The sequence below is a fragment of the Rhagoletis pomonella genome, unplaced genomic scaffold (genome assembly GCF_013731165.1).
Source record: "Rhagoletis pomonella isolate Grant_MI unplaced genomic scaffold, Rhpom_1.0 Rhpom_scaffold_00006, whole genome shotgun sequence".
Classification (NCBI taxonomy): Eukaryota; Metazoa; Arthropoda; class Insecta; order Diptera; family Tephritidae; genus Rhagoletis; species Rhagoletis pomonella.
Genome location: NW_023458560.1, coordinates 35945453 through 35967897, shown reverse-complemented (window position 1 = coordinate 35967897; position 22445 = coordinate 35945453). Strand labels below are relative to the sequence as shown.

The window sequence follows — 22445 nt, the reverse complement described above, 5'->3', positions numbered from 1 at the left end:
ATCACCATTTGCCAGTGACTGTTGCTAGCGGGGAGCGAAGTTTTTCGAAATTGAACTTTGAAATGAAACTTTTTGTAATTGATATTTGAAGATTTTGATTATAGCAAAAATTCATAAATTTCGACCGAAAGACCGAGGTGATACACATTATTGTCAAAGGGCGCCTCGTTCCATTTACGTCCCGGGCGTCGTTGCTTCTAAAGCCGGCCTGCATGTACATATGTATGCAAACGGGTGTGCAGATTACACACATACATATATATATGTAGGTATGTAAGCTTTTATATATGTATACATTTTTTATCGGAGACAAAAGTATCAAGTAACAAATGATTTCAGCCGGCTCAAGGTTTGGAAATTTTTCAGAATTGTGTCACGACAAACACATTTCACCAATGTTATGTAAAAGTATTATACATATGCAAGCAACTATGTCTGTAGATATATTACATCAATTAGATACATAATTGTTTGCTTTATACATATTTTTTTATAAGATATCATATTTCCATGCATTAGGGCTATTGATACACCTTCCAATATAAATGCATACGTACATATATATGTACGTGTTACTGCAATCATGTTCCGTCTATTTGGCAAAGTGATAAAGTAGAAAGTCAATTCTCAAGGCTACCAAAAGGGGACATACCATGCCCAAGGGTGCCATATGCCAATTAGTCTTTCGCCTTTCATACTGCAACATTTCGAGACGTTAGTGGATACGCATATTCGTGCAAAGCTGGACATACTTATCTATTTGCATTACTAGAAAGAAATGATTTATGTTTTGAATGTGCGTAACTATAAAAACCCTTCAAATTTCAGTGGCAGCACTACTGACACTTTTACAAAATTACTTCGATTAAATTAGAGTCATCTCATATTCGAATACTGGAAATATTTGAATTACAGTGGCAGCACCAAGGGCTGCACTTTTAAAACAACTTTCGAATTTTTGCGATAAATTTTGAATTCTACCCTCTCACATTTTAATACTGGCCATCTGGTAATTTTTGGTAAGGTCCATAAATCGTTTTGATTATTCCGGCAAAAAAAAAAGTCGCGTGCTTTTTACCAGACCCATCTACCGACATGTATTTCGACACCTACCGACATATATTTCGACGTACAGTAAATAATGAAAAACCGAAAAATAGCAAAAAAATTAACAATTTTCGCAATTTACTCGAAATTTTGTACGAGTCAAACGAACGGTTAAAAGCACCCGCCACTCGTTTTGTGTGCCAGTGCTATTATTCCGTGAGTCGCAGGTCCAAGTATCGGCACATTCCGAACGAAAAATTACACTGAAAATGGCACAACGCCGAAACCGGTTTGCCTCCAAACCAAATTTGACAAGGGATGATGGAAAATCGTTCCACATTACATTCTTGATAAATAATCAAAAATTGACAAATTATGAAAATATTGTATTTATCAAGTGCACAGAACCGGGCTGTAAGTATATACATATTTGTTATGAAATATAGCAGTGTTATTCCGTATATTTTTTCTCACTGAAGAAGTGAAGATTTTGGTAGTGAAGATTTGGTAACTTTTCTTAAGAGATTTTGGTAGAAAAAAATGTTGGCGAGTGGCAACCCTGATTCTCACACGTGTAACAAGTATGTTTGAGAGTTTTCTTACACTCTCACTCATATTCTCAGCTCTCATATGCTACATGTTGAGAATTTTTATGCTCAGCTGTACGCAGTGTGAGATGCCTAATAACGCAAGAACAGGGTTGCGTGATCTTGAATTAGTTAAATCACAAGTCCATAAATCAAATTTATTTCTGAAATGAAAGCTGCGTCAAATCCTAAATAAATTTCATTTGTGATTTGATTCTTCGACCAAATAAGAAATCAAATTTATTTGTGATTCGATTCATCACGTAAATAAGAAATCAAATTTATTTGTGGTTTGATTTGTAGAGCGAATCAATTTGTGATTTTTCAACTAAACAATGTTTTTTTTTTATGCAACGCAAATACGATATTCAAGTATCTTCCAACTTCCAGTTCAACGAACATATTCGGGGTTATCGGTACCATTTCGGAATTTTCTTCGGTTTTTTCAGGATTTTCGGGACTAGTTCGGGATCTTTGAGACTATTACGGGTTTTTTGAGGATTAGGGATTCTGGGGGCTATATCGGGATTTTTGGGACTATTTTAGGGTTTATGAAACTACCTCGAGATTTCGGGAATTCACGGCACTGTATCGGGATTTTCAAGGAAATTTTTGGGATTTTCGGGGCTAATTCGAGATTTTTGGGACTACTTCGGGTTTTTCGAGATTTTCCGATATTCCCGGGACTACATCGGGCTCAAGTACAATGGGTAATTCCGACTGAAAATTGGTCTCTGGTTTTCCGGCCTACCAAAATACTATATGTCTAGTAGGGTGGTCGTTAACATATGAAAATCTGCTTATTATATGATACCTTTCTTTCAAAAGAATCTTTTGGTACCCTTATTTGAAAATTTCTTGAACACGCGGACAGGATATTAGGGTGGTCCTTACAAATATCAAAATCTAAATTTTTTATGCGACACCCCTTTAGTCTGTTCTATGTAGAAAATAAAGACTTTCAAGAAACTCCCAAAATTTTATAAAAATGTTTTTGGTAGGTGTGAAAAAATTTAAATCTGATAATTTCGACATATCATAATTGAAATATAAAGATCCATAGATTGTCATTTGTTAATTTTTTTTTTCAGAATAAGTGCAAAAATTTTATTTTTTTTTAATTTTTGTATTTTTTAAATTTTTTTCATGACAACAAAAAAATAATTCAAAATATAAAATTTTCGTGAATGCCTTTTTTTATGCATAGTAAAAAGTAAAGGGGTATCCCATTAAAATTTTAGAGGTCGATATTTTAAGGACCACCCTTATTTCTAGTCCATTTTTGGCAGAAGATTTCCGAACAATGGTATCAAAAGAAACGTGCCCTATGAAGTATGGATGCAGATTTACAAATACGTTTTTCATTGAGGTTGCCACCAATCTTTTCAGTTAAAATATCGTGTAAGCTTTGAAAAATATGTAAAAATTTCCAAGTGAGTTAGACGGTTAAAGTTTTCTTGGTGGTGGTAGCCAGACAAGCCCATTGTGATACTCGGTATATCTAGGACACGTTGACGTTTAAAAAATCGCTAAACATTTCCAACTAAGACAACTCATATACAAAATTTAATTAAGCGACTAGTATTTCATTAGCAACTTCAGTCGTACATCTGAAGCCTGTGATGCTCGCAATTGTTCTACATTTTCGTTCTTTCCCTCACTTTCCTTACTTGCTTTTGTTTTTGCTTTTACTTTATATGTACTTACCATCACCCGGATCGTAGACCGCGGCACGTCCATTCATCTCATTCACCAGCTGACGCGGCGGTTGAAAGGCAACACTTCCGGATACATCATTCAAATAATGCGTCGCCGTTCTGTCAGGATATGTACCGGCCATTAATTCAGCCATATGCTTGGCGTGCGTCTGCGTTGCCACTCCCTCGCCCAGCGCATTCAAGCCAGCCGTTGAGTCTGAAGCTGTTGCGCCTGCTGCTGCTGCTGCTGCTGCTGCTTCTGCCTCTGCCTCTGGCAAGACGACATATGCGTATGCATGCCAACAATTGTTGCCAAGCATCAGCAGGGTCGTAGTGGCCAAGGCGTAAATGAAGAACGCGTCACGTTGCATTTGTGCGGCTTTTACTGCGAATAGCTGCGTCGTGGTTTATTATTCTTATTTTGCCTCTGACTGTGAGGTCTCCGTTTTTGTTTCTTCTTATTTTGCCTTGGTCTTTGGTATTTGCTTTCGCTGGTGTCAAGGATTAGTGACGGTGTTGCAGTTATTGTTGTTGTTGTTGTGGGTGGTGTTGCTGTTGAAAATTGCCTGCAAGAATTTATAATGGTAATTAACATTTTGGCTGCCTTGAAGCGCCCCCGCGCGAGAAAAAATAATTCACAGAATCGGCTTGAAAACAAAAGATGCTGAGTAATAAAACAAAATGTCGACAAGTAACTAGGCAATACAGGCAATATGCTCGCCATGTTGTGGCACGTTGTGGTACTTTATAGTTAAGTGTATGTATTTGTGTTATTACTACTACTATTTTTGTTATTGCGTAGGTAGTCTTTCCATGCCGCTTGTAACCTACATTTCAGCTTCAATCTGTTTGTCGCCCGAAACTCAGCTTTAATATACGCATTTATGTACATTAGGATGCATCACTCTTCATACATATAAAGAAAAAACGGTACTCCTTTCCCATGGGATTTATAAAATGTATTATATTTTAAGACTTCCGCCGAAATATTTCGCTAAAATATTGAGATTTAAGGAGCTGAATCGATTTAAAAATAAATTTTTTTTTAAAATAATTTTTCTAAAAAATCACCTTAGGTGATTTATATTTTTCACTAAGAAATATCCCGTGTGCTTCACTGCGCCTTAAAAGTATTTTTGTGTTGTCACTCCATCCCAAAACTCTTATGGCTTCATAAAAAAAAAAAAATTAAATAGATTTGCAGAGCTTATGAAGCGAGATTTTCAAACAAATTTTCGATTAATGAAACATACTTTATTTTTTATGAATGTGGGTGTTGGTTAATACATTTTCGAAGGTATTGCATGAAAATTTAATTTATAATCTTATAACTCAATTCTACAAACTGTGCACTTTCTTCAAAGGTGTGTTAATTCAGTATTATCACTTTAACTAAATAAAATTTTTAAAACAGGTGGCAACCCGCTAAAATTTTTTTTCGATAGTAAACTTTCCTAAGCCTCTCTAGTTTAATACCCGCATTGCACTATTTCCTTTATTTCATCAATTTAATATTTGAATAAAATTTTCTAAGCAGGTGGCAACCCTAAAAAAACGTTTGGCAGTAAACTTTCCTAAACCTCTTTAGTTTGATACCCACATTGCACGTTTTAATTAATCCTATCAATTCAATCAAATTAAAATTTTCAAATGGGTGGCAACATTCCACAAAAATGTTTTTGCCTGTAACCATTCTTAAACATCTTTCTTTGGACAGCCATATTGTAATATTTACTTTAGTTTATCAATTTGCTTGCTCCAATTTTCAAACAGGTGGCAACTCTTAAATTACTTTTTCCCTAAACTTTAAGTTAGAACTTTAGCAACGCATCGGTGAAAACTGAATTAGAATGAATTTTCGAGTAATGTGCGTACAAACATACAGACAGTCAAACAGAAAGACATACAGACAGACAAAATTAAAAAAATTTTTGATTTGGCTTATGTTGTTCTAATAAAGACCCCCCCCCCCCCTATTAATTATTCTTTAATATCTATAATGATAGATAAAATAAATAAAATTTTATAATTTCGGTAGAAAACCGAAACTTTCTTCGTGAGCCATCCTAATGTACTTATGTATGTATGTAAGTAGAAGCACTGTTATTTTTATTATTGCTCTGTCCAGAGGAGCACCTAGGGAATATTGGGTGCTTACAGTTGTAAGAATATATCGCTGAAAAATATTGAAAGTTCTTTAAAATGTATGTACATTAGAGTGGACCAAAACGACATGGAAAAAAAGTTTAAAACGTTAAGCTCTCACCCCTACAATGTTTTTAAATGTAAAAAAAGATTAACTAAATTTTTTGTTAAAAAATATATATATATTTAGAACTGCCTCAAAGCCCATCAAATTTTCCACGTACATAAGATGGGGAAAAAGACTTTTTCGTAGAAATGGTATAGAATTTTTGAAAATCAATATTTTTCGATCGGAAAACCGTATTTCTCATTAGGGGACTTCCCATAAAAATACTTAATTTTTTATTAAACCATGGTTTAATATTAACTATTTTTTATAGGTCTCCCAAAAACCCGATAAATGCAATGAGGAGACCTATAAAAAATCGTTAATATTAAAAAATCGTAAAATAAACAATTGGATATTATTATTGGAAGTCTGCTGAAAAGAAACAGGGTTTCCCGATTCAAATATATTGATTTTCAAAAATTTGACGAAAAGGTGTTTTTCCCCATATAAAATACATGGAAAACTTCACGAGGCAATTCTAAGTATAATTTTTTAACAAAAAAAAAATACGGCTACTCTTTTTTTAATTTTTAAAAATGCTAGGTGGTGACACTTAAAATTTTTTTTTTATTTTGGAGCCCCCTAATGTACATTCTTATGCATTTACACATTTAAATACATATAAGCAAGTATATGTTCACCACACCGTACCTCCTTACAGCCCTGAGTCTAAAATATTTTTGCAAGGCAATTTCGAAAAAAGGTTTTTTTTTTTGGCCGAACCTAAGACCCTTCTCTTTTTCTGTGACACTTACATTCCATAATAATTTTTTTTTGTTTGACGAAAAATGTAACAAGGCGAACTGACCCGTATGTTGGACCAAACAATTTCGCTTCCAAAAATTTTTTTTTTCTGTTTTGGAACGAATGTACACACACACATATGCAAGTATACAAGTTGATGTACAGTTATTTATATTATTGTACTGTGTCTCACTGCTCTGTTAAATTTCCATGAAAACAGTTCACCGTAGGCTGGCTGCTGACTACTTTAAGCCTACAACTCACAAATTATTACAGCAAGTGAGCATTTTCTGCCTTGCCTTCCTTTCCTCTAACTCCTTCCTCACTCTTAATTAGTCTACTTGTTTCCGTATACGAGTATTTTTTTTGTGGTAATTAATATAAATGAGCTGTAAAAAGGCGTCTGCTGGTGGAGTACGCATGAATTAACTTCAGCGCTATATCTTCATTTCGTTGTTCGTGTTAAAAGCTTATGCCCTGTGCAGGCATTTCTGGTACACGGGGGAATGTCTTCTTGTGCAGGTACATATGTATATGTGTGAGTATGTACTTTTGTGGTTTTCAGGCTAATTTTGTGGCTAATTTGTTGTTTCAATATTTGTTGTTTTTGCGGATTTCCCTTCAAAGGAAAAGGGCTCATAATTTATGCTTTTGGTTTATTGTCAGTTGCTGAACGTGAGAGGCGGATACTTTTGGAAGGGTGCGTATTAGGGCGGGTCAATTTGTATGGGAGATTTTTTGGACATCTAATTCTAAGAAAATTTGCCCAAGAAACCTTGGGTCTGAAACTAATTTTTTCTTAAAACGTCCAACAGAGGGCAACAGTGAAAATTTACTAATTTTCTTCGAAAGCTATTTTTGCAATTTGGCAAACTCCTGGCTCTCGGAAAATTTGCTTAGAATTACACGTAGACTCCTCCTATAGTCAAATTTACCCGCCCTAGTGTAAATACTTATATATGTGACCTGCATTTGTACATTAGGGTGCCTCACAAAAAAAAATGCAGGTTTTTCACTGGAATTATAAAACCTGCCATATTTTAAGCCTCCCGCCAAAATATTTCGCAGAAATGTTAAGATTTCCGTGAGCTAGACCGCTTTGAAGCTACCTACAAAAATCTCATTATTTTGATTCCGTTAATAAAATGTAAAAAAAAATGTATGCAGACCTTTTGTGCTTAAACGCTTAAACTCTTCTATGATCTGAGATGATGTTTTTTAAAGAAAATTTTCTTAAATACAAATTCTATTTATTAGAAACTCGATTTTGGGAGGTAATTTCAAATGCGTCCAGCTCACCTTAATATTTTTTCCGAAATATATTAGTGCAACCCTTAAAATAAGTATAATCAATTGGACTGAGAGTGATGCACCCTAATGAATGAATGAACATGCATATGTATTTATACACACATGACAATAAGCCGCACACAGTGCTAAGGTGAATACTACCGCTTTAAGCAATTAGCGATAGCGATTCTTTCTCACTCTCGACTGCGAGAGCATTACATAATTCATTGAAATATTTATTTAGAAAAGAATTTTGTATTCAATAATCCTCTGCGGCATCAACTAATGATTTGTGGTCACTCATCCGCTCAGAGCTGCAATCTAATAGTTGTCAGATAAGCGTTAATTCAGCAAGTGAAGGAAAATGAGAAAAATAACTCTGCTAATAAATATTCAATGTTTCCTGGCAAGGTTGATGCTACCTAATTTGATTTTTTTTTCGTACACCAGAGCAAAGTGGAAGAACCCCCTCCACGCGTCGGCTTACTCCCACAACTACCAGCCATTTGAAATTAAGGTTCAAATGAAACCAAAGCAGAGAAACTCATTGGAAATTCCGTAAAATTTGTTACATATTCGTGAGTGAGTTGATTAGTGAGTTATTATCTTTCAATCTCTTCGCATCGCTGCAGAAGAGAGCTGGGTGATTTGTAACTACTACGCACGAAGAAACAGCTGGTATGACGACGAGTGCCGAATCGCTGCTGCAGAAAGTACGCAATATACTCAGCCAACCTGCAGCCAACCTGTGGTAAGAAAATAAATGGAGAAAACCAGAAGAGATAAGAGCTTGAGATATCGGTGGGTAGTATTGCGGCCAAAAAAATAATCTACCAGAATTAATCAGAAGCCTTCTCAACACGATGCTGTAAGTAATACTTACTGAAGCCCTTCATAAATTTTCACAATTCGTCAAATTCTGAAAAAAATCACCTTAAATTAGCAAATCGACACCTACCACATTTTCATCGAGTTTACAGCCGCTCTTCAGAGCACGCAGAGAACTTGTTTCGATGACGCTACGTCTAATTTTGGTATTCCAGTAAAACTAATATCAGAAATCACCCCAAATCTCTGCGGATGAGGCTACTATCAACAGCGGGTACCCGGAAAGTTTAAGCTGTTCTGCCATCGACCACAGCTCTACTCTGTAGGGAGCCTGTTGTACTTCAAAATACGGATTGCTAAATTCTAACAAGTATCAATACTAATAAACAGTAAGCGCTCTTGGCGTGCGTCCAAAAGCGCTCTTTCTGGCTACAAGAAAAGGTCGTGAACAAAGGCAAGAAATGTTGAATTGAAGACAGAAGTGGAATACAAAGCTGCGGTCCAGTTCTGGAACCATAACGGTGGCAAGCCCAATTGAGTTGAGGAAAAGGAGGAAAGTTAGTTTAGATAAAGACGGAGGTGGAAAACGTTCAGGCATACAACGCAGTACGCTCACAATTGCTATGTACGGATTAAAAGTTCGAAAACAGAATCAAGGAGCAGATTGCTATTAAGGGACATCTGATAAACTAGCAACGCCCATAAATCAATAAAAATCCAAAGACGGGGCCACTAAGCCGAAAGGAGCAAACCTCGTCGCAAACTTCTAAATAGACAGCTGATCAGGGCGCTCATTGCCTGCAAGGATGGGTGTCAAAGAAAAGGTGTAAAGTATTAGTTAAGAGGTTCTTAGAAGCCGGTCTTTTCGGAAAAAGGACGCGCATCTGAGCGGACCTTTGCCGGCATTTGATGGATCAGGCATAATCACCGGTGCCAACATCATCGAGTATAAAACCGACCTCTGTTTAACCTAGGTAAAGGGAGTGGCCAGACCCCACATAGAGTTAAGGTTATCCTTTTTCACACATGAATCAATAAGAAGGTACGATACTTTGTGGGCGTTTATTTGCGTCTAAAAGCACGTAACCTAGCCGAAAACAATCACAGCATTCTTGAAACGGGAAATGTGCAGACCGAATCTGAAAGAAAATTCTGAAATATTAAGTCGCCACAGTCAAGCTTCTCCATAATTAAGATAGTTGATATCTTCATAGGGAAATATATGTATTTTTAGATTTGTTTTGAAATTCATAGGCGTATTTATCAGGGACCGAGAACGCGTTACAGTTTTGGTTTAGTTCTGCACGAGAACAAAATATAATATCGAGAACTTGCCCACAAAGGAGGCAAATGGGAACAAATATATTGGGAGAGGTTTGAAAGGGAAAAATGGAGAACAAAAGGTTCGGGAACATTTCCGTAAAGAATAAAATGGGAACAAAACTCTCGGAAACATTTTCAAGACGAACAGAATGTGAAAGAATTTTTCCGGAACGTTTCCAATGAGAACAAAATTAGAACGAAAGTATCGACAACGTTTTAAAGGAGGATTAAATAGGAACAAAAGGCTGGCGAACGTTCTGCTAGAGAATAAAATGAGAATACAAGTTTTGAGAACTTTTCGTTAAGAATGCCTGTTGGGACGAAAAATCGTTTCAGTGACAATCGCGATTTTTAATTCTAAGCAAGAGAGAAAGAAAGTTCCTTAGACTTTTGTTCCAGTTTTTTTCTTTGCCAAAACGTTCGCAAGACTTGTGTTCCCATTTTGCTCTCTTAGAAATGCTTCCGAAAGTATTGTTCGCATTTTGTTCTCTTTTGGGAATGTTCCACATAGCTTTGTTCTTATAAAATTCCTATTGAGAACGTTCTCGTCAGTTTTGTTTTCATTTCTGTTTTGGTTTTGAAGCGTTCTTGGGAACAAAATTAAGAGAACGACATTTTGTTTCGATCGTACCTTTTGTTCTCGGTCCCTGGTATTTATCGATATGTATACTGATACTTTGGAAAAAAATAAATAAAATAAAAATATATTCGTTCCTTATTTTTGATGAACTCAACTTATACGTTGTTCGATTGCCAAATAGATAAAAAAAAATTTTATGCTTTTTATTCACACAGATCAACTTATCAATATTTCGGTAAGTAAGCATGCATAAATATTTACATAAATATCGATATTTCTGTCTTATCGATAAACTACCGATGTGTTCATTGAAGTGTTGAAGGCTATAAATATATGTATGTACCTATAACAGCGGTCGTCCCTCGGCAGGCAATGGCAAACCTCCGAGTGTATTTCTGCCATGAAAAATAGCTTCTCATAAAAATACAATCGCCGTTCGGAGTCGGCGTAAAACTGTAGGTCCCTCCGCTTTGTGGGACAACATCAAGGCACACGCCACAAATCGGAGGAGAAGCTCGGCCAAACACTAACATATGTGTAAGCGCCAATCTATTATTATTATTATTATAATGAGCGGTTAGTCCGTATATGTACATATATATATATTGATATTGATATTCGTTAATTGGCGGAACACTCCGTATTTTACGAAATTGGTAACCGGTACTAAGAATTCGGATTTTTCAAAATTGTTAACCGGTACAGAAATCCGATTTAAGTTTTGAAATAACCATAATAAAAAATCGGGATCCGATCTTTTTTTAATAATAGTTAACCGGTACAAAAACCCGGGCTTTTAGAAATTAGTAACCGATACAAAAAACCGATTTTTTTTTTTAAATTTCAACCAATTACTACCACTAGTATTTTTTACATTTGTCCATTTGAGCAGCAGCGCTAGTAGGAGAGATGCGGTTTGTCAATAGGTTTTATTGTAATCTAATCACCACATCACTACCTGAGCTACTTAGATTTTTCTTGTCGGCAACATGAAATATTTAAGAATTGTACTAAAATCAATTAATTGGATAGACAATCAAAACGATAAATGGTACACTTACATTGTTAACAAAGTTTTGGGCAGCTAGTGTGAATCACAGTAATTGTTTTCTTTTAATTAACATGTTTACATAACAAGTTAACAACCGACAATTACCGTCTGTGCGAACATAAAAAAGTAAAAATTATATCTATTTACATATATACGTAGGTTTTTGCACTACTGAGTTCATTTAAATGAGCAATTCCTGCTCTTCCCTGTAACCACATTGTCATATAGGTACACTCGCATATTTGCTTCTATTGTTTTTTTCTTTCCTTCTTGGTAGACATATAAATTCTTAGTCATTTAGTTGAACGTTTAGTTCTTTGTAAATTTTGGCTACTCAGCGCCGATTATTTTGGGGTAGATATGTATATTAGGGTGTTCCATAAATTTTTTTGGCGAAGCTCACTTCGCATACCCTACAAATTTTTTCTCTCTGACCAAGATAACGTACAGGGTGATACAAGGCGAATTCAGATCTTCGACAGCAATTATTTGTGATATGTTAATGTTATTTAAAAAATTTTTTTTTTAAGAAAATTGGCAAAATTAATCATGGAGCAACACTCAGCAGGAATTCGAAGAAACTTGGTCGGTGCAAAACTAAAATTTCAATTAATTTCAGCATATTTTAGTTTATGGAGAGCTTTCGTGTTTGCTTCTTCATATGTACTCGCCACAGCCTCCATAATTTCATGACGTTCTTTATTCTTGAGATGCCTGCTTTAGATACACCATAATCCAATGCCAATGTGTTCTTTTCTCTGGTGCTACATGAAAATTATAATTATGGTCTATGCCAAGAGGCACGAGACGATGCCAGGGATGAAGAATGAAATCATACGCGTTATGTGTGATAAATAGGTCGTATTGAATCACTCTGTATGGACGAAGTTTTATTGCTGTGGGACGACGATAATCCATGCCGACTTGAAGTTGAAGTTTTGGCTAAGAAGTTATACCGAAGTTACCATAACTCTTTTCATCTCACATGAAAAATTTGCAGTTGAGTTCTTGTACTGTGAAAATTATTACCTCGTGGCATAGTATATTGTACACGTTGTTGAAGAGAATTAGTATATTATACTTGCATTCAGGTAACCTTTCAAACCAAAGCTCCATAGTATATATTACCTTTTCTTTAACTTTTACATTTCGAAACTTCCTCCGCCACCAGAAGAAGTTTCATTGATTTTGCTACGGCATGTCATTGAATACCTGTATTTGGAACGCATGAACGCAATATCCAGACTTACATATGTACATGGAACAAAAACTGGGCCCTACGTTGTGCAGAGAGACCTCAACGAAATACTCGACGAGAGACAACTACCTTTCTTACTAACTCTCGCCCGGTGAATACCGTCATCGGAGTTTAACCACCTTCCACCCGCGTGACTCTGGCCCATTTAATATCTTAAATATAAGAATAATAGATAATTAGAGATAACTTTCTTGCAGAACGAGATAATGGAGCAAAGTTTTAATAAAATTAATGCAAATGCAATTCTCTTGTAAAAAATTAAGATTATCGTTAATTTCTTCATAAGCGGATTGAAACCAAATTAGTATGGAACCACCTGTGAGGTAACATCTTTCCTTAAAAAACAAAAATCATAGAAATCGGTTAACGTGGTCCAAAGTTAAGCGGTAACATACATAAAAAAATAATAATATATATATATATATATATTCCGACGAATTGATAACCTCCTTCTCCTTTTTGCGAAGTCGGTTAAAAAGAAAACAATTTCTCATAAAAAAAACTCACCCCTTATGTTCTGAGACACCCCAATGTGCCTAAATACATATATTTTTGTGTATTTTGCTTTACACATAATATACAATAAAACTTGCTTTGCTTAGTTGTGAAAGTCATAAACTTAACTCTGTCGATGGGATGGCATAAGCCGAAAATTGCTTAATTAATTAATTTATGACTTTTTGTTTACTAGGTGTAAACATTTAACCGAGTAAAGTGAACCTTTAAATACAGTATTCCCCGCTTAATTGCGCTTCAAAAATTGCACAATTTTTGGCTCAATTAACTAGGGAATCAGTTAACCGATACTCGTTTAATTGAACAGTTCGTTCAATTACAGAAATCCCACCTAATTGGGCAACCGAATCAATTAAAAGAAAATAAATATGTGTATTTTAAGTACAGTGGTCGTCCAATTTAACGAATCTTATGCTGTATGCCGCTTTCTAACAGATTTTCGTTCCCAATAAAAATATTTTTTCAATTTCTTAGCAGAGATGCCAACTACTGCTTATCAAAAATGCACGAAATATGTACAATGTGCGGTAATGCCAGATTATTTTTTTAACGACAATTTTTTGAGCAATTAACCGGGGGAAATTAAAGCTATATATTTCTTTTCGATAACTCATATTTTTAGCCTATTATGCGGGGAAATCAATTAACCGGCTTCAATTGTGCGGGTAAATTTACTTGTATTTTGTATGCAATATTTTTTTGACCGAGGAGGTTAAAAAAGCGGGGAAATCAATTAACCGGTGGTCAATTAAGCGGGGAATACTGTAGTTACTTTGTATTGCACACCTTGTTTAACATATGTACCTTGGTTGAGTACTAAACCGCTTGAATGATCAGAATTAAATTTAGCTCACTTACTGCAGACTTCCCAAGGATATTTATAGGCTGAAATAATTTGGAAATATCATAAGGACAGAACCCCCGCCCATACAAATTGAAAATTTCTAACTGCATATACAAATCCACATATATCTCGAAGTATAACTTAACATGTGACTAGAGGCCTTTTATGGGTAGGTAATCTCCTCTGCTCGCGAATCTGATCGTTAATCTATCTCTATCACTATTGAAAATGTCTTACCGATTGTAGTGCTGGCAGGCTAAATGCGATCCAGTCGGGGCTGGATTCGGACCTAGAACCGGTGGCTATATACATATTAAGATGGCTCCTAGCTAAACAAAAGAGGCGGCAATAGGACCTTGGTGAAACCTCAGTTTCCGCTTACCGGACCATTCTAGCGTTTTTGAAGCAGAGCTAAACGCCATATTGGAGGCCGTTCGTTGGCTCATAACTTCCGGACACTGCCTGACGGGAACACATGCAAGGAGGTTAGGATATCCAACCCACGGTTTTTGTCGCAACTGCAGGGACGCCGAAAGCATCGAACACTATCAATGCCACTGTCTCGGCCTACCCGGGAAGCGTAACCTGTACGGAAACAGGCTCCGTTCTTAAAAGAGTCCTGGCCTGGCACTGTCCATTGGGAACGCATGCGGGGCGGCTTAATAACGGTTGGTACTCTTATTGTAGTAGCAGAACTTGCACGGAACTCCTTTTAAACTGGAATCAGAGTTATGGGTCATGTCATGTCATCTACCCCCTGTAAGGCTGTGGAGACTATATACTGACCTTTACGGAAGATATCAAGCTAGCTGCAACGCAATCAGACTGAATACAGCTCAAACGTCGAGAGACCTTCGGTTTGGTCATACAAAAATTCTGTGCACCACTTCAGCAACCCTACATAAGCTGGATTACACCAGGTCAAGTTTCTGCTTCGAAAATAGGTTTTCTATTAGAATTGCAGACAGAAACGACTGGGTAAACAGCGGACGGGTCGAAGCTCAATAATAAAGTTAGAAGCGGAATTTACGCTAAAGACCTCTCGCTAAACGTTAGCAGGCGGCTCCCTGACAACTGCAGCCTTTTTCAGGCCGAATTAGCAGCTATAAGGGAGGCCGCCCTATGGCTTAATAATGGCGCAATTTGTCTACAATACGTCACTATTTATTCTGACAGCCAAGCAGCGATTGAATCTTTACAGTTCAGTAAGAGTTCCTCAAAAGTGGCTGCCGAATTGCAGAAGCACCTTAAATGAGCTTGCCGCGATTTTAGGTGAAGAGTATAGAGCACCATCTCTGCCACTGTCTCGCTCTGGCAAAGTAAAGACTTGATATTTTTAATTTCGGTGTTTAGCTGATCTGGACTCTGTGGACATCCGCGATCTTCAGTGATATGTTTGGTTGTATCATATGGGAAACTAAGGGAAAGGATCAAGAGCTCGTAAATAGTGGCATCACAATGGTCCTAAGTGTGTCTCCCTACCGGACTGTGCGGAGTGGAAACCAACATAACCTAACCTCAACTAACCTAAGAGGTTAAAAAGTGTTAAGAAAAACTTACAAGCACTATGTTTAAAGTCAGTCTGCCAAAAACCCTCGCAGTTCTAGCTTAAATTTAGCTTAAGCTGTTGCCATGGACGATTGTAAGCATTGAGAAAAGGCAGCTGCTTCCCAAACTTTAGATAATTGGAAAAGTTTCTAGCCAAAAAAGAGTTTCAAGATTTCTAATTTTTTGCAGATTGCTCATTTCACTTTACTTTAATAACCACTTTTATTTTGGCTCGCTGATAGTGTATTACAAATTAGTTCCGTTCTGAAAATAATACGTCCGGCGTCGGTTCAAAGTCAACGACATTCAAATTATTACTTTTATGCAGTCTTCTGTTGTTGTTGTTTTTATTAGCACTTCATGACATTTCTTTGCTGTGGAGCCCACACAATTGCGCATTTCCAATTTGGCTGCGTCACGATGCAAATAAGTAACAGTCAAAGGAAACATGCACCAACGGAAGGAACAACGTAAAATGTATTTCTGTATGGGTCGGTGGGAAAGTATGGCACCTACACCTACTAAATATATACAGACGCCCACAACATTGAAGTGCGCGAAAATACTTACTCAGTCACAGTCAGTGCAGCGTAAATATTAAGTCGATGGTGCTGGAAGTAAGAAGAAAACAAGTGTAATAAAGAGGTGTTGAGAAGTTGACTGCTTAACGCTGTCTTTCCATTGGACTGGCAAAGCGATGGGTAGGCATGTACATTAGGGCGGAGCGAGAAAAAAATGTTTGCGTTTAGAAATTCGAATAGCGGGGGATCGTTACGTTTGGACGTCAATAGAACATTAGAATTATTTTTGAGTTCGATTATTGCTTTCTGCCTCCGCTTTTTTGCTTAAATTTGAGCTTTTTGTAAACTCTAAACAAATAACGTAATTTATAAAAATCATTTTTAGAAAAATTTAAGGTTTGCAGTTTTGTAGGCCGTAAAATTTTTTAGCAAAAAACGCGAAAGTTTGAAATAGCTATGGCTTACCCTTGATTTTTTTTTGTTGAACATATTGCTAATTTTCTCCATATAAAAGCCTGGGGCCGAGAGAGCGTTCCAATTTTGGTTTAGTTCTGACCGAGAACAAAATGTAATGCCAACCACGTTCCCACAAAAGAACCAAACTGGAACAAAAGTATTGAGAGCAGTTTGAACGGGAACAAAAGGAGAACAAAACGTTCGGGAACATTTCCGTAAAGAATAAAATGCGAACAAAACTCTCGGTAATGTTCTCAAGCGGAACAGAATGAGAATGAAACTTTCGGGAACGTTTCCAATGAGAACAAAATAAGAGTAAAGTTTCGAGAACGTTTTCAAGGAGGATCAAATAAGAACAAAAGCCTGAGGAGCGTTCTGCTAATGAACAAGACGAGAAAAAAGTTTTAAGAATTTACGTTAAGAATGACAGGGGCCAGAGGAAAGCTGTATCGTTTATAATTTGGCAGAACTGTCCATTTATGGAACAATTTTTCATTTTTTGTGCATATTCATTCATTCATTCATATTTTAAGTCTTTCGTTGACTTTATTTGCATAACATTCTTTTAGTTCTTTTTTGATTAACTTTAATGTTCAAACATTTCAAACTAATGGAACGCTATGAGAAAAATTGTGTTTCCGCTTCCATTCTTCGCGAATAGTTCAGAGAAGATTTGTTCCCGTTTCGTTCTCTATCAGAAAGTTCCTGGAATTGTTCTTGGAGTTCCATAGACTTTTGTTCCCGTTTTGCTGTTTGCCAAAACGTTCCGAAGACTTTTGTTCCCATTGTTTTCTCTTAGAAATGTTTCCTAAACTATCGTTCGCTTTTTCTTCCCTTCGGGAACGTTGCACGTGGTTTTGTTCCTACATAATTCCGATTTTGAACGTTCTCGACAGTTTTGTTCTCACTTCGGTTTTGGTTTTGAAGCGTTCTTGGGAGCAAAACTACGACAACGAAATTTATTTCAAACACATCACAAAAAAATTGCCTAAAATTAGCGGTATTTCGTAGCCAATTTGAATCTGCACTTTTTATACTTAGAGCCAGTTTCAAAAAAAAAAAAAAAAAAACAATTAAAGTGAAAAATGATTTTTTTTATTTGAATTTAATATTGAAACTGACAAAAAAAAAATAATTCACTTAAATTGCTTTCGTGAACTCGGCAGTAAATTTAATGACCTACAAAACAAAAATTTCAAAATTTCTATCAAAAACGGGATGCAGAAATATTAACAAATTAAAAAAAAATTTCTAAACGTAAAATTTTTTGTTTCCGCTCCACCCTAATATAAGCATGCATACAAAAACGACTGATTGCTAATTTCTGCGGATGCGCTGGTATTTGCGCGCGTCAAAGTCATATAATTTTTCATTTTTTTAAATGTTTTTTTTTTTTGTTAATTTTTGTTTACATTCTAGAAAGTTAGCATTCGCGTTTATTACATTTTATTTGTTAACACGTTTCTTTTGTGGTTTCACTGCTATGCCCGTTTTTTTTAGAAAAATGGTTGCAAAGCAAAATTGTTACGAAATCATAAATCTAAAGTAGGCAAATGAAATGGTTGTTGAAGTGCGCTCATTAGTTTGACGAAAGGCTGGAACTATATACATATGTCGTCGCCGGCTATTAAGTTTTTAAAGAGCGGTTGGTTGACTTTGGGACGTGGTTGAAGTTTCTTATTTATGTGCTGTTTGTTAGTTCCACATCTCAGCACAATTATCGACGGCGTTTGCTTCCAACTATTACAATTTTTATAGTCATGAAGACCAACTATCCAAGAGTGAATCGCAGTCGAGCAGAGCGCCTCCATCTGCTCCATACCCGTTTATAACGTTTCAAGGGTGCCTTGCCTTGCCAAGTCATCAGCCACATAGTTTCCCACAATATAACTGTGACCCGGCACCTACATAAATTAGCTTGATTAGGAAGTACTGCCATAGCGCTCAGGGCCCTGAAAGCGACCTGGCTATCAGAGTATGTACATATATGCTAACCTCCCTAACTGATGTCACACTCTATAGCAGTCAGTCTACCGCTTACTCGAAGGCAGCTTTTTCCGTCTGAAAGACACTGCAGAAGTCCGGAAGCCTGCACATAGTTTCGAGAGAGAGAGAGAGCTCCCGGCAACCCTGCCTCTAAGTTTTGATCTATCCTTGAAGAAGTACAATGCTTCCTTCTTCCAGTAGCCCCGTCCCACCCAATCCTCCCTTGGGGGAACGCAGATAGAGCTGGTGCTACTGGCAGCCATTTTGAAGGCGCAGTAGTCGGTCTGTTCAGAAAGGAAATCAAAAAAATCCAGAACTTCCCAGCTTTTGAGACAGTTAATAATCCGGTATCTCTGCCTCGAATAGCAGCTCGTGCTGTGACAATTCTGCCTCCAATGTGTACTGGCATAACGTTCAGCATGACTTTAAGCGCCAATGTAGGCGTGATTCAAATGCCCCACTAATGCCGTTTAGGGCAGTCCGCTGAATACGCTCTGGTTGCTTAGAGAGTGTAGCCTTCTGCAAAACAAGTTAGACTTTAATATGGTAATACTCGTATGACATAGCTGGCTGTACACATATGATGAACTCAACGTATGAAAGCCCTTGAGTGCGTGTGCATTGGTGGCATGTGTTAAGCAAAGTAACTTCACATGTACACCTATTGCCATGGCAAATAAGGCTTTCCTATTTTACTGTAATTTTTACGCTGCCATTTGCTTGCATTCTCACATCCTTCATATGGATAGTTAGCAAAAGAAAATAAGCATTTCTATAGACTGTTAGTTGACGCTAAAAGAATACTTCCTGCGAGCGAAAATTATGCTTTGTCGCAGGAAGAGAGTGTTAATGTAAAAACTATAAAAAAAATACCTGCGCTAATGCACTTAAAAGAAAAAAACAGAATTGCGAGAAAAGGTGTGCATACATATCTACATACATAGATGATAAGAATGACTTTTCTCTTTCGTGCGCGCCCTTTATTGTTGGTACTTAATTACCAGTGTGTGTAGTAAAATGCGCGTAAAAATGCGTGTAAAAATGCTTCATCAGAGATCGTAAATGTGCAACAAGAAAAAATAAATGAAAATAAAATGCTCGTAATATTGAATTGAGTTGGAAGTTGCTTCTTATGGCGTTTTCGTTTCTACCAAAAAAGGTTAGAAACGAAACTGCCATTAAATTATTGAGTATTTGAATAATTTAAAAACATCTCATTGTTATATTTCGTTTAGCTAAAATAGGACAAAAAGAAATTTGGAAAAGGTGGAATATATTTGCTGTAAAGGCATAAGATATTACTTTCTGGAAAATTCATTTAAATTTGATTAGATTTTTTAACAGGTGACATCTTCTTGAAAAGTGCCTCAATAAAAGGTGCAATCCCGTATTCCTCGGACTCGGACTAGTAAAACTGTCAAAAAATAAAAATTCGCTCAGAGCGAGAGAGTAACACTGAAAAGTACGGGATCGCTTTCTAGTAAAAAATGGTAACTTCTGTCAACTTCAACATAACCTCCAAATTTTGGTTGTAAATTTTTGCTTATTTTGTATGTAAACACACTCAGCTCACACATGTAAATAACCAAAAATACTTTCAAATTCATTAAAATCCACTTAAAAAAGTAATTAAATACTTTTCAACATGAATTAGCAGAGTGCACTTTTCTTTTGTTTACAATTTAGTTGCCAAACACACTACAGCTGATCGTTTGACACATTTACCAGAATTCACCAGCAAAAAATTCTCGGACTAAAACTGATAACTTCTTACAGAGAGAGAACCGTATTTACTCTCTTTTTTGTCCTCTCAATAGTCAGAGAACCGAGTACGGGATCGATTTCCAGTAAAATCTGACTGATTCTGACTATTTCTGACTAGTCCGGACTCGTACGGGATCGCAACTAAAGTTTTCTTTAACATCTTTTGTCAGTCATATTGTTATAATTCATTAAATTGAATTTCAGGTGACAGCTCCCTTCTAAATATTTTTCAATATTTCCTCTACTTAATGGGACCGGAAATTCTACGTTCACACTATCAAGTTATAGCCCTTTAAATGTTTTGGGAGATTTCTTCCGAGGTCGCATTGATCTTTTCATTAGAAGTTGGTTGTACGTTACAGATGCCAAACTTGGCGGTCATGGGGCAATTTTTAGATATATGTATGTACATACAAATATACAGTGAGACACTTGCTCTTAGAAGGCTACCCACTTGCAGCCGTATCTGATGGATGTCAGACGCTGCAGCCTCAAAAATTATGTACGTCGGTGAAACTGATTTTCTTTTTTGCCGTGACCCAAGGCTCCACACAGGTTAGTTACTACACCTTGCACAGGGGTTGCTCACATTTCCCAGAATGTGCGAACACAGATGCAAGAGTAGGAGTTGAGCATAACCACTCGAGCAACTGTAACTGCATACCCAATTTGTGGTGTGCGTTACACAAATGGAGGGACATACAGTGTTACGCTGCTTTCGAAATGTATTTGGATTCTTGGAGTAGCTTTTTCATACACTTGGTGGTTGCTATTGCCTGCCGAATAGATTCCGGAGTGGGGAGTGTATATGATCTTCCATGACCCGTAAAAATAGCTGTAATAATTCTTAGCCTCTCCATCGGATATGTGCGCTTTCCCCCGTGATGCAAATACGCGCCAGTCGTTGAGTTTTGGTTATAGCTGCCGTAACGCTGCCAAAGTAGCCCTGGACACCCATGCCACTGCCCCATAGGTTATCATAGGATCCTTGGGGATGGATCCCCAGGATTTGATGCTAGATGTTTGCACACTAAAACACTCTCAGTATAAGACGCTGATACTCCACTTCTGTGACGATGTTAACTGCGAAACCTATCTAACTGCGACCCTTTCTAAGGAATTGTTTTCCTGGTGAAAGGGACGATATCTGTCTTAGTGGGATTGATATTAAGACCCACATCAACACTCGCCCTCTTTGAACGATGTCGCAGGTGGTATTCGCGACCTTCAATCTAGCGATAGTCACTAAGCTATCCGCATACCCTTGACAGCGGTCGTCTTTGCCAGTGAGTATCTGTAGGAGTTCGTTCACAACTAGGCTTTACGGGAGAGGAGACGCGCCACTCTCTGCTGGCAAACTTTTGTTGCCTGAAGTTGTGCTACGCTGTTACCGACTTCGGTTTCAGCAATCCCGGTATGTAGCAGCTATCCATTTGCGGATGCTTGGCTGCACATTGCGTTTCTCAAATGCCCGATCGACGCGCACAAGAAATGTGCTGTCGAAAGCCCCCTCGATGTCAAGGAAGACACAGAGCGCTGTATTATGAGTCTTGGGCCAGTAAACTAAGGCCCACCAAAAAAACATTAAACTTTTTCTAAAGGCAGTACATATCTGTTTCGATTATTCCAGTAGAACTATTTAAAAGATTTTTTTTTTGTCGAACACAGGTCTCACCGAAAAATTTGAAAATGCCACCGCAAGGTTCGGTAAAAAAATTGCCTTGCAAAAATACTTCTGACTGAAGAGTGTATGGCGAAATTTTTTTCTTTGCTTGTAGGGTAACGCACGGTCTAAAGTTCGTACATATGTATGTATGTCCCTAAGTGTGAATATTTCGAAATTTAATTCACCACGCCACTTAGAGGAAAAAAAATGTGGCTAATTTTTTCAATTAATAGCTAAAAGATGCCAAAAATTATAAAAAAGTTAATTTACAACTTAGGCATAAATGTAATCGCAACGGGGTGTTTGCGAGCAATTACTGCAATGCAGAAAGCAGCGAGCCGGTAGAATCCGAAAACAGTAATTGCTTTGAACAGAACCCAAATCAAAATATCAAATTTATTGTACCACGTCTTGCGGCTGGCAGCTGGCCAAGTGAGACTGCTTATTGAAAATATTACAAAAAAAAAAAAAAAAGTTTGCAAAAA

At 36.9% G+C, this 22445-nt stretch overlaps 1 protein-coding gene across 1 annotated transcript in view; it reads right to left on the bottom strand.

Annotated features, from left to right (window-relative positions):
- Positions 1 to 22445, bottom strand: part of LOC118741676 — a 52869-nt gene that overhangs the window by 18006 nt on the left and 12418 nt on the right. Inside the window, exon 2 of the mRNA XM_036473650.1 lies at positions 3342 to 3897. Coding sequence (XP_036329543.1) covers positions 3342 to 3702 — 361 coding nt within the window. The 5' untranslated portion in view covers positions 3703 to 3897. The remainder of the gene's footprint in view (positions 1 to 3341; positions 3898 to 22445) is intronic.